General features: G+C 37.9%; 1 protein-coding gene and 1 pseudogene across 5 annotated transcripts in view; both read right to left on the bottom strand.

The window, feature by feature from the left end:
* Positions 1 to 2,724: 2,724 nt before the first annotated feature.
* Positions 2,725 to 19,779, bottom strand: part of Phc3 (polyhomeotic homolog 3) — a 72,315-nt gene continuing 55,260 nt past the window's right edge. For 3 of the 5 annotated variants that reach the window (XM_042678871.1, XM_042678872.1, XM_042678873.1), the window contains 4 exons: positions 13,994 to 14,108; positions 10,214 to 10,346; positions 9,892 to 10,123; positions 2,725 to 3,203 (listed from right to left, as the gene is read on the bottom strand). In XM_042678871.1, the coding sequence (XP_042534805.1) occupies positions 3,049 to 3,203; positions 9,892 to 10,123; positions 10,214 to 10,346; positions 13,994 to 14,108 (635 nt within the window). In that variant the 3' untranslated portion in view covers positions 2,725 to 3,048. Of the gene's footprint in view, positions 3,204 to 9,890; positions 10,124 to 10,213; positions 10,347 to 13,993; positions 14,109 to 19,779 lie in introns of those variants that run through there. The other 2 variants (XM_042678875.1, XM_042678874.1) reach the window with 2 other exon arrangements.
* Positions 12,674 to 12,762, bottom strand: LOC122107314 (annotated as a pseudogene).

The raw sequence follows: 19,779 nt of genomic DNA, 5'->3' as shown, positions 1-19,779 counted from the left end.
TACAGTTGTGTTTCAATACACCAGGAAGTAAAAATATAAACAGTAGACTATAGCAAAGAAAAACTGTTTCTATGTTAAACTAGGTAAAACATGAACCTAACTTGAAAAGTGCAGCCATCTGTTTAGTGTTGTGGTGAGCTAAACTCCCAAAGACGGGAGGAGAGGACTATTGCCTGCCACCTCTTCCCACCCTCCAGCGTGCTCACTGAGACCTCCCCTCCCATCCTACCCTCTCCATGCCTAGGCCTATGATTCCACAGCAAATAAAAGAATACCATCAGAGCTAAGTGCCACTTGAAAGGTGACAGTTCTCATACTAGACCAACCTGCATAGCTTTGCTTACACATCTCTATACAAGGCTGAGGAATACTGTCATAGAAAAATAATTTTTACAAACTGTATCTGTTTTCTAGGAACAAAGGCTTAAAACAAAACTTCAAAAGTATGTTTTCCTCCAAAACAGGAAAAGAGTACAGTTTCAAGGCAGAAAATACAAATTTAAGTAACAAAAAAAACTTCATGTTTCCCACATATCATTCCTTGCCAAGTAAATCCCTAATTTCTTAGGAATATAAAAGGAAAAAGGGCTGGAACTTCCTGCAAGCGGCACACCAAAAGTGCTTAAGGCTCAGGAGAGGTGGACACAAGAGGTATGTTACTTCAGATGCTTAAATCATAGGTGAAGGAAGAACTACTTCAATGGGGAACTACTCACTGCAAATGAATTATTTCCAACTCAAATAACTCATGTGAGAAAAGCGCATTTTCTGCTATGTTCAAAGTGGAGATAACAGAAAATCTGGACTCATTTCAAGATCTGTAACTCTACTGCACTCAGAAACCTGTCTGCATGCTGTAATATAGTGCCAGGTGCAGGTACTTTTTGTTGAGTGCAGATGACTGACACCTGTGGAGGAAGTAAATAAAAGGATTTACACAGTTCAAAGAGAATACTTTAAAAGCTACAGATAAACTGGTTATGGGATATAAATATTATTGCTAAGGGAGTCTAACCCCAAATAATAAGCTTTGTATTGACTGTGAAGTACTGTATGGATTGTGTAGTACCAAAGTTTTAAATCTAGGGGCAATTTTTCCTTTGTGCCTTCCTCTCATGGAACAAGACATTTCTTCTTACTGCTTAGTATATCTTCATGCTCTGAAATTGCAAGGTGAGGGAGAAAAGCATACAACTATCATGATGGTTAACTATTATTCATTAATAAATAAAAACTGATTGTAGACTACCTACCTTCCCTTGAAACTTTAAAATGTGATATAAAGAAATGCATATCATGGACTATAAGCTACTGTAGATGTGGAACATGGGCCTTACATTATACATTCTAACTCTACACATAACTATTAGTAATCATCTTCATTTACAACTACTTACCCAAGGAATCTCACAAAGCATACATTCAAACAAGAGGCATCTAGAGATTAAAAAAATTACCCGCTATATTTTTATATAAAAATAACCCAATATTTTCTAATGTACACAAAGCCAAAAGATAAATATCTGTCATGTCTTTAGTGACATCTTTAGTTTTCTACTAGCTCAACACAATCTTTTAAAGGAGCAGTGAAAATGACTGAAACTCACGGACTCTCTTTACCTTCACTTACTGAACTGTGTCTGCTTCTCTGTGCATGTTCATTCAGTTATTAAACTGCCTCAATGATGTGATAAAGACATAGAAGTGATTAAACAAAACCTTTTATAATGTTCTCAAAGCTTTGATGAAGAGGACCATCAGGCTCTCAAGGTGCCCGCAGGAAATAATTCTGTAGAAAGTGAACTGGTGAAAAACTTTTGCTTTCAAAGTTTTAAAATTAGATTTGATCATTCAAAACTAATAAATTCATAAATGCTTTGCAGGAAGAATGCAAAGGGTTTAGTAAGGAAAACAAGCATTCTAGCTAGAGTCAGTATGTTTACCATCACATCCCCACTATGCACGGCCCTTGTCAGGAGAGGTACCAGGTTCACAGTACAGTGCAGGGGAGCAGAGAGACCTGACAAGTAATTCATCTGAATCAATACTAGCTGAGAGCCAAATCATTTTGCTTTTCATAATGAGCAATTTCATGGTTCTTTTCTATTATGCATAACCGAACTGGAAAAAATAACTAAGTCCAACATTAATGCTGCCTGACAATACTTCCATTGTATGTGTGTTCATTCTAACGCCCTGCCCCATGCTCGCAGTGTTTCTCTGTGAAAAAGAGCAACATTTGTCTCTCCAACCTCATCAGTTTCTCAGTCTTGGCACTACTGATTGTGAAGGACATTTTAAGCATTGTAGGGTATTTAGGAACCGCTCTGGCCCCTACTACTATGTATCCACAGCAACTCTCCCAATACTATCCCCAAGCTCTTGACCAAAATGGGTCTAGATATTGTCAAATGTCTCCTAACGAGTACAAGTGACTTCCATTAAGAACATTGCTGTATATGTACAAACACTGAGAGGAAAGCTAATTTTATCACTTAAGCCAAAGAGAAACCAACTGTTTTAACCTCCAGATCAGTACTGCTTATGCTAGAACACAATCCTTTCTTATAGATAAAGCATTTGTCTAAAAGGTCTGACTCTGAGAACTATACTCTATTTCATTACATACAACTGCATCATTGACTTCTAAATTATTCCACATCTCTATGACAACCTTTAAAAACTTAATAGGATAGAAAAATGTGTAAGAAAACTGAATCAAAAGAGAAGAAATGTAAATAATTATTTTTAAAAGGATTCTATATATTAATGATGAACATCACATTTAAAAAATTATCTAGTATAACGTTTCTTTGAAAAATATGGCCATCTGTAACAAGTCTTTCAATGTTGTATGTACCTTGTAAAATTAATTTCACCAATGTTGGGTAATTATGAAAATTATGATGGATTATTGTATCTGTAGAAGTGATCCCAATGTGTTTAGCCTTCCATTTTAAGTATATTATTCTAGGCCAATGAAAGCCTTTACCTTACAAGTCTGTAAAAACAAATCAAATTGGTGTTACATGAAAGCTTCATATTCTGTTAAGATTCCTTCAAAGAGTTGATGCGTGCACAGATCTTCAGGGCAGGGCCCAGCTTAATATTCATTGCACTCATGAGATGGTCTTCTTTGAGCAAGAGAAGGGCCTGTCCATCTATCTCTTGTGCTCTGAATTCATCTGCAATATCCTGGCAGCCTGGAATGTGATCAGAGAAAGGAAATTAGAATAAATATACAACAACTAGACTTTACTCCTAGCAATCCCAATTAATTTTAATGCACTCAGTGGGTCTCAATACAGGCTGAAAAGCTCACAGAATTTATAATGGTCTGGGTTCACCCTTGAAGAAGAGAGTATTTGTTAATATTCTCAAATAGGAATTCAAAGTCTAGGTAAAGAAATTTACTTGGAAATCTTGTTATAAAAATAATATAGCTGGCCAGTTGCTGGTGACTCATGCCTCTAATCCTAGCTTACTCAGGAGGCTGAGATCTGAGAATAGTGGTTTGGAAGCAGACTAGGTAGGAAATTGTGAAATTGTTATCTCCCATTAACTCCAGAATACCAGAAATGGAGCTATGGTTCAAAGTGGTAGAGTGCTAGACTTGAACAAAAAAAATCAGGAACAGTACCCAGGGCCGCAGTTCAAGCTCCACAATCATCTAATAATAATACTGGTAGCAGTAGTGGTAATAGTAGTAACAGTAATAATTTCACCAGGTACCAGTGGCTCCAACTTGTAATCCTAGCTACTCAGGAGGCTGAGATCTGAGGACCACAGTTCAAAGCCAGCCCAGTCAGGAAATTTCATGAAACCTTTATCTCCAATTAATTTTAACTACAAAAAAGCCAGAAGTGAAGCTATAGCTCAAATGTTACAACACTAGCTTACATAAAACAGCTCAGGGACATCACCTGGGCCTGAGTTCAAGCCCCAGGACTGTCACAAAAACAAACAAAATAAAATAAAAGTCAACAATTAGTGGGGGTAAAAATGTACAGAGTGGCCAGGTACTCCCTGTAATCCTCACTACAGGAGCAGAGTTGTGAGGATGAAAGTTTGAAGAAATTGGGAGACAGCCCCCAAGCCTCAAGTTCAAGCCCCAGGACTGACACCAAAAATATTTTAAAAAGTACAAAGTGGACAAAGTAGTAGAGCACTAGCCATGAGCTGAAGAGTTGAGGGACAGTGCCCAGGCCCTGAGTTCAAACCCATGACCAAAAAATAAAAAAAAAAAAAGAAAAGAAAAAAATATATACTTAGTTTAAAAGTACAGAGTGGAGCACCAGTGGCTCGCATCTATGATCCAGGCTACACAGGAGGCTAAGATTCAGGAAACCCTGGTTTGAAGCCAACCTGGGGAAGAAAGTCCCTGAGACTCTTATCTCCAATTAACCACCAAAAAGGCTGGAAGGGATTTTTGTGACTCAAGTGATAAGAGCTCTAGCCTTGAGCAAAAAAGCTCAGGTACAGCATCCAGGCCCTAAGTTTAAGCCCCAGAACCAGCACATGAACACACACGCACACATGCAAGTACAGAGTGATCTATGACATCGTGCCACACACACACATCATGAACTTATCTTTATGTAGTATCTTCTTCACACATAGGATCAAAGACAAATGAAACAGCATGTTTTGTCAAATAAACAAATTATTTTCTCCAGTATCAAGATTTCCACTTTCATCATTTATACTTTGTTCTGATTTATAAATTTTGCTGCCAAGTACAGCTAAGAGGTTCTTGGCAATAAAATTTGTCATTTATTACTGTTGACTTAAGACAGAACTCAAGACCACGGTATCAATACACATATAATGCTACTCAATGTACAATCAACTCCAAATTTTAGTATCATTCGACATAGCTTTTCCCCCTTTTCTTGGTGCTGGCCCTGTGGCTTAAACTTAGGATTTAGAACTATCCCTTAGCTCTTCTGCTCAAGGCTGCTGGATCACTTTGAGCCACAGCTCTACTTCCTGCTTTTTTGGTGGTTAACTGGAAATAAAGAGAGTCTCACAGACTCTTTCCTGGGCTGACTTCAAACCGCAATCCTCAGATCTCAGCCTCCTGAATAGTTAGCATTATAAGTATGAGTCACTAGCACCTGGCTTTTTGTTTGGCTGCTACACAGCCCAGGCTGGTCTTGACAATTCTCCTGTCTCAGCCTTGCACAGGCTAGTACAGGCATACAACACACCCACTTCACTTATGATAACAAATTCTCATTGAAAGTATAAGCTTGTAGGCTAATGTGTCAAACAACAAGTATTTTAGCTTGCAGGTACATCAGCAGGTAACAATGCTAATATCTACATAAATGTCTTTACTGTCTTCCAGAAATTCTGCACATCCAAGTTACCAGTAACTTCCCCATAAAGGCACAGAAACCAGTAGGTCAGGGGTAATGAATGAATCAGGGAGAGAAAGCAAAAACATTGCATAAACACAGTAAAACTATAAAATTAACATTAGTATAAAAACTAGTCATTTTAATGTCTTTTACTCAAACCAGTATTCTATGGAAAATCAACATACACACACATACAAAATGATGAGAAATGGAAATGATTGCATTATACCTTTAGATATCATGCTACTACAAATGTATCATCACCGTGTTTATATTAAGATAAAGCCTTCCTTGTAAGCCCAGCCCAAACACAGATATTGCATAGGCATAAAGGTCGGAATAACTAATTAAATTATAAAGGACAAAATATAATCTACCACAAAAGAGCTTTCTGTAAGAGTAACACATATTCTCCTGTGTAACAGCTGCTCTCTTGGCTACTTTATTCCCAAGTCCTGTGATAGTATACATCTACTATTTCCTACTTGCACCCAGGTTTTCAATTTATCTGATAAGTTTTAAATTGACATTTCAAAATCCTCAACTGTGTAAACTTTTATGTTTTTTTTTCCCCAATTACCATCTATGAATCTAACATGAAATGGGATTACTCACCATAGAAAAGCCCCTTTTCTTTTCCTAGAGGTAGCTCTCAACAAAACTGGGCAGACAAAACTGACTAATCTTGCATCTAGTTGTGACTTCCTCCTTCTTTTACTGAAAGAACTAATGTTCTTCCCTCTTCAGTCTTACAAGGACACAGGGAAGGAAGGAAGGAAGAAAGAGAAGAACAGGATAGGGTTTACTTAGATTCAGAGAACAAAAGTAAGAGGAAATAAGGACCATAAGAACTACATTTGGGGATAGAAAGTTCTTCATCAAGAAGAGATATATGCACATGTGTGTATGTATGTATGTGTATAGAACATATTCTCTTCTGTACTGTGACTCCTCCTCAGAAGTCTTCTAAAAGGTGAACAGTCAAAGTATTGGCAAATAATACAAAAAGTATACCAGGAAACAGCATGACTAAGAATACATTATCTTCAAAGGTTTAGATCACCAGAAAAAAGGTTAGGTACAAGCCAGGCGCTGGTGGCAGGAAAGTCCGTGAGACTCTTATCTCCAATAAACCACTAGAAAACCGGAAGTGGCGCTGTGGCTCAAGTGGTAGAGTGCTTGCCTTGAGTTGAAGAGCGCAAGGACAGGCTCAAGCCTAGAGTTCAAAACCCACAACCAACCAAAAGTATAGGTACATTAGTACAGAGATGAAATATAAAGTAACTTTTAAAAAGTGGGGTGGGGGCTGGAAAGATGGCTCAGTGGTAGAGTGCTTTCCTTGCATGCATGAGGCCCTGGGTTCGATTCCACAGCACCACATAAACAGAAAAAGCTGGAAGTGGCGTTGTGGCTCAAGCGGTAGAACGCTCACCTTGAGCTGAAGAGCTGAGGGACAGCGCCTAGGCCCAGAGTTCAGGTCCATGACCAGCAAAAAAAAAAAAAAAGTGGGATGGGGGGAGGCAGAAGCAAGGATGATTCTAGAAACTCACTGGAGAAAAAACTGTTTTTTAAAAGTCAAAGTACTCAAGGTAAACTGACGTGAAGTTCTGAGACTTCCTGATATTAGCATCTATATCTATGAAATGCTTGGTGCCCAACAGTGTATTCAAAACACACATCACCAAAGCAATTAGTCAACTCAGTTGGCCTAACACCAGAATCAAAGATCAGTTCTCAGGATGGGCTGGGTCCCTAGTGAACTTTCTAGTGTCCACAGTCATTTCTCCAGAAAAGTCCAGACAAAAAAAAAAAAGCCCCACATAAAAACTGACCTCAGCAAAGTTATTGAAAAGGCATCTTATAACTCAATAGTATAGAATAAACTACAAATCTAGTATTACAAAAAAAATAATAATATTCAGACTTACAAGAAATGAGCTGGGGGTGTGGTTCAAGTGGCAGAGTTCTTGCCTTGTAGGCACAAATCCCAGTGCCACAAAAAAAAATAAGAAGAAATTGTTTCCACTTTATATAAATCTATCTATATAAATATATATAGATAGATTTATATAAATATAAATGTGGATTCATAAGATTATAGATACTAAACTGATCTTTGCAAAAGGCAGTTACCATATCAAGGTAGATAAACAGCATTAATTGAAAATAAGATTGCTCGTACAGAGAACTTTCAGTGCACAAGTGATCTATCTATCTATCTATCTTAATCTATATTTCCCCTCCCCTCCCCATAACAACTCAGATATTGGTGGGCCATATACAAGGTCTAACATAATCCCAACAGGATGGTTAATAAGATGACATACAAAGAAAACAGAAAACCTCAGGGGTACCCTGATTAGAAAGGGAAGATATTCCATGCTAACTTACAAGAAAATACAAAAGAGATTAAAAGAGATAAGGAAATTTGTAAGCTTTTCTCAAACTATGAAAAAATCTTGGGAGAAGACTGAACTCAAGGAAAGCAAACCTGAATGAGCCACAAAAGGCTCAGAAGGATATTTGAACAAGTCACAGAAGCAGAGACAAAGATAAAGATTTACTTTAAGATACAAGGCATTACTCAGAGAAAAACTTTGAGAAAGGCAATGTAACTGAACACAAAAATAAGCTTATTATTTGTCCTGCCAAAGCAATTTGAAAGTATTTCATTATAGCAGCAAAGAAAAAGTTATTCTGACTATAAAATAGTATTAGTTAGACTGCAAACTATGACTTTTTATAATAGTATGTGATATTCTCTGAACAACTTACAACAAAATTAAGTATCTTAACTCATTAAAACAAGAATGTCAAGCGTATGAACAAAAAATTGAGGGTTTTTGTTTTGTTTTTTAACTCGAAGGAAGAATGAGACATGGGAGTTACCCTTTGTTCTTATAAAGTAGCAAGATTAGTCACAGGACAAGTGGATTCTAGTGAAAATTATTTCTAAAAGCCCACAGGGAGTGAGAGAAGAACCAGCAGTATCTATTATCAGTTATTGGGACAACTAATTCCTTGGGATAGAAAACAACTCTTATAGGAAAAGAAATATTTCCCCTCAACATGAACTCGTTTATAAATAGATAGATGGCTGCCCAACATGGTGAAGTGATTGCTGAAGAAAAACGAGTTCACATCCAGCACCTCAGAATCAGTTTTGGACTCCAATTTTAATTCGGAAGATAACTATACTAGTTAAAATTTTTAAATATTGAAAACCCAAACCAATGAAGACTCAACATCTCTACTACATTAAGTTTTAAACAGATTCTAAACCCCGATGGGTCAGCAATTAACTCTGAACTTGTCTTTGGTGTGTACTTAAAAATCTACATATGAGCAAAGGGTACGTCCTCTAAACAAGTTCATTTTCCTTTAAAAGTGACTATACCTTGTTTCAAAGACACTGGTATAATAATTCAATAAAATTTTAGAAAGTTCTGTTTATGAGGTAAACTGAATGGCAGTTTTACAAAACTTGCATTTCTAAATATATTTTCTTGAGCTCTAAGTTTGCTTCTGACACCTTGGTCACTTTCACAAGAAAGATATTAACAATGGGCAGATGATTACCTTAATTTCTACAAAGCCTGCTAGATAACTCAAATGAGATACATTCTTATGAATCAAGAGAAACTATATGATCCATAATAAAATCTAAAGGGAATCAATTTTTAAACTCCCATTTTCCAGATCCCTAAGATCAAAGTGAGTATGTTCACAAGTTTAAAAGAAACTTAAGTCTTAACACATATAATCAGCGTGGGTCTCCTCACAAGTGAAGGTACAACTGACTCTAGTTACCAGCCCCTGGGAGAAAGTAGACAGAAAGATTATTGTTGCTTTAAAAGAAAAAGGAGGCTTTAAGTTGATGGAAAGAGTATCACAATGAGAGAACTGGAAAATAAAAAGAGAGCTTCAGAATGAACATAATTGAACTTCAGCTGACAACTTGAAAAAAATTTCAGATGAGCTTTGATGTTTATCTACTGCAAAGAAACAAGGAATACAACTTCCTTTCAAAGAATCAACTTGATTTTTTTAAAGAAAAACCAAAATCTTACCATATTCTATAGTCTTGATTAGCTTTCAGAAATGAAAAATAAAAACGAAAAACCTCAGTCTCTCTTAGGTAAAAAATGGTTAAATTAGGGAACAGGAAATAGGATAGAAAAACAGAAGAGAAGAAGAGAAGTGGTGTCTGATTCAATCTCTCTACTGACCTCTCGAGAGAAATCAGACTGAGGAGAAGAGAGCACCTTAATATTTCTTCACCGGCTGGGTGTCACAGCAGAAGCAGGACTAGTCAGTTTTTATCGACTTGGGAGGGTATGAAAAAATACCCAGTTGTGCTGAGGGAATAAGGAAGAGGAAACAGATCACATTTCAATAGCAAATGCCATTTCACTTACACATGTACACAGAACTGCTCTAGCCATTTTGTGAAAAGTGTGGATGAGTCTACATCATTCCCAACTATACATGCAAAAGAAAACCTAAGGCAAAGTGGTGAATTACATACCCGGTAAAGAATGGATGAAGGCCCAGACATCATCAACTGTCCATATAGAGGGCTCTGTCTGTGCAACTGGTAACAAGTCACTGTTCTCAGGCATTTTCCTAATTCTTACATCTCGAAGCTCACGCTCTCTTTCCCGCTCACTCTGCCTGCGCAGACGAGTTGTCATAGCAGATGGCACAGCATCTTCATGAGAAGCCAAGTCTTCTTCTGCAGATGGATAAGTAATTGGAAGCTGGAAAATGTAGTACAAGTAAAATACAGCATTGCATTTTCCTTGCATTTCTAAAAAGGATATTATACACTGAACAAAGTTTCTACAGACCTGCCTAAGGATATGTTCTCTTGCTGCCCCTTCAGGGCCACTTGGACGGCGGCCACGGTGCCCAAGACTCTGATTATCAGGCTTACGATTCCAACGACTAAGGGCAAATTTTTTAGAACAGCTAACATTGTACCTAAGAGATTAAAGTAAGGGGGAAAAAAATGTAAGGATTACATAACATACTGTATTTCATTATACCTTGAAAGTACAATTGTGAATCATTAAGTTATTAATAATACCTTAGTAAGTAAATCCACATTGTTCAAGGGACTTGTTTATGGTAGAGGTCAAACAATGGCTTCTATCATAATGTCTTTTTTTTTTCCTTTTTGGTGCCAGTTCTAGGGCTTGAACTCAGGGCCTGGGCACTTTCCCTGAGGTTTTTATTCCCCCCATCAAGGCCATTACTCTACCACTTAGCCACAAATCCAAAAAGCTTTCTTGTAGTTAATTGGAGTCTCACAGACTTTCCTGTCTTAGCTGGCTTCAAATTGTGACTCTCAGCTCTCTCAGCCTCCTGAGTAGCTTAGATTATAGAGGTAAGCCACCAGCACCCAGCCATAATGTCTTTTAAATACTGAGCATCTATAAAAATGGATTGATATTTTCTCACTATGCATGGAAGTAAGAAATTTTCCTCAAAATACAGAAAGTAATTTGGGGGGGGTGGTCAGTTGTGGGGCCTGAACTCTGAGCCTGGCCGCTGTCCCTCGGCTCTTCAGTTAAGGCTAGCACTCTACTACTTGAGTCAGAGCGCTACTTCCGGCTTTTTCTGCTTATGTGGTACTGAGGAATTGAACCCAGGGCTTCATGCATGCAAGGCAAACACTGAGCCACCTTCCCAGCCCCAGAGTAATCTTAATAGCAGCAAACACAAGGTTCTAGGAGGAACAATTCTGTAGTAATTAGAATGTATATTCAAACTGATATTTTCTCAAGTAATTTCTGAAGAGAGGTTGTATTTTGATCTCTTCAGAGATCAATATAATATGCAGCTCAAGCAGTTAGTAAAATATTTTAGAATATTATTAAATCAAAAAGTGATGTACATATCACCTGATGTGGAAGAAATAACTGTACTGTCAAAGCTCACAGAATTCATAAACTTTATAGACCACAATAAAGACAATTTGCCCATAAAGGTTAGAATGTGTTTGTGACTTTAAGTATCACTATCTCACAATACTGTGAAATTTGTGAAATTTATGTAATCACTTAATTACAATAAAAAATTTGCTATAAAAAAGTGAAAATATAAAGTTGAAATTCCAAAGTTATATAATAAATTCATTGTGCCTAATCTTCTGGAAATTTGGAACTACATACTTCTTTAAAATTGGCTTAAGGATTTTTTTAAGTATATATCTTTGTTGAGACAACTTAGGAGTTCTATGCCATCAAGCGGCTTTACAGTCTAGACCACAGTCTCACTAACTGATGCTATGAGGAGCCAGAGAGTAAATATTTAGGTAATACAGGTCATACAAGTGTTTGTCATAAACACTCAACTCTTACAATATAATGTACACAGCCACTGAAAATACTGAGCATGTACAACCATGTTCCAGTGAAATTGTTAGTATTTTTAAACATTGAAGGTTCATGCAAAAGTGAAGCTGCAGGACAGACTCAGCCTTCCCTAGAAAGAAGTGTGAGAGAAAATCGTCTAACAAAATTATATGCAGGTTTTTTTTTACACGTATAAAATTGACTCTACAAGTTATTATTTTCAAAACCCTCATGCTCCAAGAAAATTACAAGGAAAAAAATCCTAGTTAACTGTGCTATTAATAACTTTCTAGGATCAATAACAAAATTAATTTTCCTCAACTATTTTTCCCCAACAAATATAAAAGTGTCCTGATGGCCACTTCATATTACCATAAAATAATTCAAAAAGCTCTTGCTGTGTTCATTATACATGCATAGGCTCAACAATGTAAGTTTTTGGTTCCTAATTTTATTTCCTGGTGAAACCTGCATTTTTTTTTTTTTTAATTTTTAGAACCACTCAGCTTGTTTTGCTCACAGATGGCACTCTACCACTTAGTCACAATTCCAGATAGTGTTTCTGGTAGTTCACTGGAGATGAAATCTCATGGACTTTTCTGTTCCAGCTGGCCTCACACTATGCTCCTCCAGGCTCCAGTTGTCAAGAGTAGCCAGGATTACAAATGTCAACCTTACTACTGATAAAGGATCACAGAAGGTATTTGTATTTCGTATTTAGCTTGCCAAGACTGACAGCTAAGCAGACATGTAAGCAGCTACAGTGTTGTCTTCCTTTCTTCCTTGTTCTTTCATCTCTATTTCCCTGTGTTAGAGCCCCTAGCCCTCTAAAGAGATTTATTTAAAGGTACAATACCACGTAATAATCATCTCTGGGGAAAGCATTTGTCACATTAAATATTCTGAAATATTTCTAAATAGTATGGATAGAATTACCCAAAGCACAGGGGGAAAAAAGGAACATTTTAAATTTGTACAGGGCCATGCTCATCTTCTATGTATTGTTCTAGTTTTAGTATATGTACTGCCAATACAAGTACCCAATATACCCTGTGCAAATTTTAATTTAAAATCTTTATTTTATGGTCATATTTATTTTACTGTCATCTCATACTTTATTTTCCCATATAACAAATAACCATTGTTATCTTAAAAGGACCTGAGAAGAAAGAACTCATCTGGATAGGCAGCTTCTTTCAGATAACAGCTAAGCTGATTTAACCAGCTTTGAAAAAATTTAAAACCCTGATCATTTAGTTAACCCTGAATAAATCGGAGTTTATGAGCCCGTTTACGAAGTAAACAAACTATTCTGAGAAATAACAAGCTGAATGTTAGAAAAAGGCAAATATGGAAAAAATGGTTTAATTATCTGCGAAATAAAAGTTCTCAGATTTCAAGACATACAAATGCCAGGCATTGTGGCTCACACCTGTTATCCTACCTACTCAGGAGGCTGAGATCTGAGGATCACAGTTCAAAGCCAGCCCAGGCAGGGAAGTGAGACTCTGATCTCCAATAAACCACCAGAAAACCGACGTGGTGCTATGGCTCAAGTGGTAGAGCACTTGCCTTGAGTTGTAGAGTTCAGGGACAGCGCCCAGGCCCAGAGTTTAAGCCCCACAACAACAAAAAAGATACAAATTTTTAAGTATACAAGTTTCAAAACCCCAATAGGAAAAATCGTGATAAGTGTAAATCAGAACTCTGATCCCATTATGATTGGTAGAAAACCAATATCCTGATATGAAAGATTGGGTCATCTCTTAAAGTGTCATTTAATGTAATATCCCTTTTCTCAAAACCCATTTTGCATAAAATGAAATCCAAAATCTTATTTTGCCTTTCCAAGTCATTTAAAAAATCTGGGCATATTCGATCATTCCAAGACGTTTCCCATTATTTAAGGACTCCTGTGTGCACAAATGACTAGTGAAAGAAGGCTAGCTTTTGAGTTACTTACATTTTTTTAAGTCCCTAAAACTAAAAACTTCTCTTATAGAAGTGATAGTCCTGAAAAATAAATAAATGCATCTTTTTTTTTTTTTTTTTTTTTTTTGCCCGTCCTGGGGCTTGAACTCAGGACCTGGGCACTGTTCCTGAGCTTCTTTTGCCCAGGGCTAGCACTCTACCACTTGAGCCACAGTGCTACTTCCAGCTTTTCCTGTTTATATGGTACTGAGGAACCAAACCCACGGCTTCATTTGTGCTAGGCAAGCCATAGTCCCAGCCCCTAAATACATCATTTTTAAAGATTAAAAAAAGAAATACCTTTTGGCACATGACATAGTACAGAATCTTTTTGATCTCAAAAATTCATTAGCATATCCCATTTTCCCACAGAATTCGCACTTGAGCAGCTCACTGTCCATTTCTTCTAATGTCTCTAAAAACAAAAAAACAAAAACAAAAAAAACAGGGAAAAGTTCCAAAAATGAAATTGTGGACATTTTTCTTTCAGTTTCTGTTTTGATTTGATGCTGCCACCAGGCCAATGATCCTTTAACTTTTCAACCCAAGGCTATTCTGGCAGGGCAAAGGCAACCAACCACCTCCATAAAGTCTCTCTTGCTTCTTCATAGTATTAGATGGGTTTTGTTCCCATATAAATAATATTTTTAAAGGTTCATTTTTTGCTGAGAATCCAGTATGTCTTACTTGTACTGTGAGAAATTAAGGTGAATAACTCACAATCACTACCCTCCAGAAAGAGCATTTTCAAAATGCACAATGTGGGAAATAAGGCAGAAAAGCCTTTAACTGAGGAGAATGAGGATGACTTCAAAATGGTCGAATTTTGATGTCTCCAAGGACTAAATATATAAAGGTATATATATATATATATATATATATATATATATATAAAATCATAAAATGGTTCCTTTTAGTTAGATCAAAATTGTTTTATAATTTCCAGTTGCTGATGTCTTTTTCAGGGTGGTCTCTATTAAGTCAGAATATCCATATCCTATCCATATCCTACCATTTGAGGTCAGGGCAAGTTCTTCTGCAGGCCACCATCTCAGAGGCAAACTACACTAGACACTGAGCAGCAGTCATCCATTAGAAAACAACCCAATCACCCACAGTTTTGTCATCTATAAATAGGGGTTTATAATACCTTTCTCAAAGAACTGAAATAATAAACGAGTGACAATCCCATTCCCATTCTTTTTTTTTTTTTTTTCGGTCAGTTGTGGGGCTTGATCACTAGGCTTGGGCGCTGTCCCTGCACTCTTCAGCTCAAGGTGAGCACTCTACTGCTTGAGCCACAGCGCCACTTCTGGCTTTCTAGGGTTTATTGGCGGTAAGAGTCTCACGGACTTTCCTGCCCAGGCTGGTTTTGAACCAAGATCCTCAGATCTCAGCTTCCTGAGTAGCTAGGATTACAGGCGTGAGCCACCAGCACCCAGCCCCATTCTCATTTTCTATATAAGAACTAAGAGTATTAAAAGATATATTGTGTGAATTCAGTGAAACCTAGAAAATGCTTAAATCCGCCATGTTGTGCCATTTTCTCACATCATTATAATTTCAACACCACCACATACAAAAACACCCCACTAAGACTTAGCTGTGAGCACCGTATGTGCACTTTCTATATTATCCACTAAACAAAGACTTGGAAGATGAAGACAACTGGGAAAAGTAGAAAAAGATGCCATGTGCTCAGTAAATTCATGCACCTATGTCATCCCAGTTTTACTGGAGAAGTAGACAGAAAGAGAACAACTACCAAAACACATAAAGTAGTATTTCACGTAATGAAATCATGAACTAACCCTGTATTCCCTGTCCTAGGGAGTGTCCTATTCCCAGGCTATAAGCACGTTGTATTTTTGTTATGCTTCAACATCATCCGTCCTTGAAAAGCCTAAACCAGAGACAGAACCTCTCAACCACTATTGCCACTAACACAGCCCTGAACAATTCATCCCTCAAGATGTTTCAAGAACAAGCTATACTAAAAGTTTTCCTTCAAAGATAATGATTTATTGATTGTGCCAGTCCTGGGGCTTAAATTCTGGGCTCTGTCCTGAGCCTCTTTTGCTAAAGGCTAGTAGTTCTCTACTACTTTGAGTCACAGTGCCACTTCCAGCTCTTTTGGTACTTAATTGGAAATAAGAGACTCTCATAGACTTTCCTGCCCAGCCTGACTTTGAACTAAGATCCTTAGATCTCAGCTTCCAAGTAGCCAGGATTACAGGTGTGAGCCACCGGCACTGGGCTCAAAGACTTTTATCAGTTAATGTAACAATGTAGAATATTTGATAATAGATCAGAATATCTGTTGAGAAGAAATTATTTTTTTGCTTGTGAGAGATGAAAGATACTAAATAGATATGGCTTAAGAGTAACAAATTGCCAGATGGTGGGTGGTGGTAGTTCAGGACTGTAATCCTAGTTACACAGGAAGATGAGATCTGAGGACCACAGTTCAAAGCCATCCTGGGCAGGAAACTCCTTAAGACTCTTCAATTAGCCACCAAAAAGCTAAAAATGGAGCTGTGGCTCAAGTAGTAGAGTGCTTGAGTTTAAGCCTAGCACCAGCTCCCACAGAAAAAAGATGAACAAATCAACCAAAGTACAATAGTAGTTTTATTCTTCATAAAGAAAGAATAATAAGCTGGACACTTATAATCCTAGCTACTCAGGATGTGGTCCAAAGCCAGCCTGGGCAGGCAAGTCCGTGAGACTCTTATCTCCAATAAACTACCAGAAAACCCGGTGGCACTGTGGCTCAAGTGGTAGAACATTCACCTTGAGCTGAAGAGCTCAGGGACAGAGCCCAGGCCGAGTTCAAGCCCCATGAATAATAAAAAAAGGAGGAATACTAAGCTTTCAAAGATTTCTATTGTATTTTTAACACATCTAGTAATGCTCCCAATGCTACTTTTCATATTTATTTGTGAACTAAAAAAGTAGCAGAACCAAATAAATCTTTACAAGTATTGACATAGCTAATCAGATTCAGATTACATAGTAAACCCCCCTGATAATTCTCTAGCATCCATTTCTTTACTTTTTCCCCAGCAATAAAGAGCTTGGCACAAGGCTATGTGTAGGATAAAAGCTAGCATCTGCCCTATGTGTGGCTGATTTCCAAATAATGCCTTTCCTTGTCAGCCATACTAGAAATGAGGACACTATTCTAGGGACGGGAGACAGACATTGGAGCTACCAGGCCCACTACCACTATGTCAGAGAAACTTAGCCCATCTTATAAACCAGTTCTCATTCTGCATCTCTAGAGGAGTAGCCAAACCTACATCCTAATTAATGCAAGTCTCCACTACTTTGTGAGAAATTACTTTTTACTTTCTCCAAAGACTTGAAATCATACACTATTTAGCAGCAAAGTGCAGCAATAAGAAGGAAACCATCATCACGACTTACCAGGGAAACAAAGCTACTGCTTGAGAATGCTGGTCACAGAAACAGCCAAATAAACCACATTTTACACTTTAAAAAGAGAACCAGCCTTACCATGAAGCTTAGTATCTAAAAATGCTGAATATCTTTAATGTTGAAACTATGCAAGTACTGACTGTAACGAGTACAGGCCTCTGACTGACTTCCTCATTTAACCCTACAGTATTTCCCATAAACATTGGAGAACAGCCGGGTGCCGGTGACTCACACCTGTAATCCTAGCTACTCAGGAGGCTGAGATCTGAGGATCGAGGTTCAAGGGCAGCCAGGGCAGAAATGTCTATGAGACTCTTATCCCCAATAAGCTATCAGAAAACTGGAAGTGGCACTGTGGCTCAAGTGGTAGAATGCTGATCTTGAGCTGAAGAGCTGAGAGACAGCGCCCAGGCCCAGAGTTCAAGCCCCACAGCTGGAGGCGGGGCGGGGACGGGGGGGGGGGGGGGGGGAAGGACAAAAAACATTGGAGAACACAGTGAGAATCGCAATTACGAAATTACCTTGGAAAATTAAATGCTAAAGCTCATAAACCTTTAACATATTTCTGTAGTATTTCTCCACCGATACATTAAGCATCTTAATTTCTTTCCTTATTCTGAAAACGACCTGTTGCTCTGTCTTCCTTCAGTCTTTTCCTTCCTTTTCCCACCACAATTACAGATTTACATGGCAAATTTCTAAATACCTTAAACAGATAAATAACAGTCTCCAAAAACACTCTTTAGTGTAAGTCATCTACCTAAAAATCAGCAGTGAGCAAGAGAATGCCCCTGGCAAGAGAATAACTCGTAGCTGCTTCCGCAAAGGTAGTTGGTAGTCTACAGTGTGGCCAGCACATGCTTGGTGTTCTAGTATGAACAGTTCTTCCTGTTTAATCTTAATCTTAAAGAGACCCAAGAAGCAGAAAAAAAATCTCACCTCAACAGGAACAATTCAAACTGAAATATCTCAGCACTAAAGTTCTAGTGTATATATAATTCATTGAAAACTAACCATTTGTTCTGCTGCAGAGATTCCCAAGTCAAAAGCTCCTTGAAGGCTTTCCTTTATTCCTATCACTTGAGTGCTAGCACAATATAACACATATTCTCTGTTATACTTTCTTATATACCCTATCATGAAATATGCATGTTCCTCCTATGCATGTACACCAGGGCACACATTATAAACAGGTTGTTTTGCCAGTCCTAGGGCTTGAACTTAGGGCCTGAGCACTGTCCCTGAACTTCTTTTACTCAAGGCTAGCACTCTATCACTTGAGCCACAGAGCTACTTCCAGATTTTCTGTTTATGTAGTACTGAGGAATCGAACCCAGGGCTTCATGTGTGCTAAGCAAGCACTCTATCACTAAGCCACATTCCCAGCCCTACAAACAGGTTTTTAGGTAAGAACTTCCATTTGCATACTGCTGTAGATATAAGCAAGAAAAATACCTGCACATCCAGCTTTCCTCTCATTTTACCTCAAAAAATGTCCTCATATAAAATAGTTGCTTTCCTTTTGATATTCTGAATACTTTTCACTGTATTAGATATTAGTGTTTGAACTCAGGGCCTCACACTTATTAAGACAGGCATTTGACCACCTAAGCCACAGCCCCAGACATTTCTTGCTTTATTTTTTGGATAAAGTCTCACATTTTTGTACAGAACTGGCCTCAGCATGATCCTCCTACCTAGAGCCTCCTACCTACACAGCTGTGATTGCAGCTGTCTATCACTATTACCTGGCTTATTTGTTGAGATGGAAGAGTCTCACTACCTTTTTTTTGCCAAGCTGGCCACAAACTATGATCTTCCAATTCTCTGCCTACTGAGTAGCTGAGATTACAGAAGTAAGCTAATAGCACCAACTTTGAATACCGTTTTAACCTGTATGGAATAATCATTATTCAAATATAGTTTATTAAAGGTAATTCTTTTGCCAGGGACTGGTGGCTCATATTTGTAATCCTAACTACTCAAGAGGTTGAGATCTGAGGAACCCAGCTCAGGCAACAACCTCTATGAGACTCTTATCTCTAACTAACCACCAGAAAACCAAGGTGTTGCTAAGGCTCAAAGTGGTAGAGCACTAACCTTGAGCAAAAAAAACTCAAGGAAAGTGTCCAGGCCCTGAATTTAAGCCTCATGACTACCCCATCACAACAAATTCTTTCAGGAGAATTGCTGACATTTTTCTCTTTAAATCTCTTCTTTTCTAAAGAGTATATCCCTAAAAATAATTGTAATATTTACTACCACAAACCAGAATATGCAAAGTATAAGAAACAACCTAGAAAGCTCCAGATATATGAGCAAATTCTGTAAAATAGTCATTCTAAGTCTACTTTTTTTTTTTTTTTTTTTTGGGGGGGGGGGGGTCTGGTCGTGGGGCCTGAACTCAGGGTCTGGGCGCTGTCCCTAAGCTCTTCAGCTCAAGGCTAGCGCTCTGCCACTTGAGCCACAACACCACTTCCGGCTTTCTTCTTTTTGCTTATGTGGTACTGAGGAATCGAACCCAGGGCCTCATGCATGCAAGGTAAGCACTCTACCACTGAGCTACCTTCCCAGCCCCCTAAGTCTACTTTTAAAAGAGATAATTGGTTATCTTGAAAAAAAAAATCTGAATTACTTTGTATCTTATG

This window comes from Dipodomys spectabilis, unplaced genomic scaffold, assembly GCF_019054845.1.
Source record: "Dipodomys spectabilis isolate Male_0828 unplaced genomic scaffold, ASM1905484v1 ptg000050l, whole genome shotgun sequence".
NCBI lineage: Eukaryota > Metazoa > Chordata > Mammalia > Rodentia > Heteromyidae > Dipodomys > Dipodomys spectabilis.
This window is presented reverse-complemented; position numbering and strand designations above follow the sequence as displayed.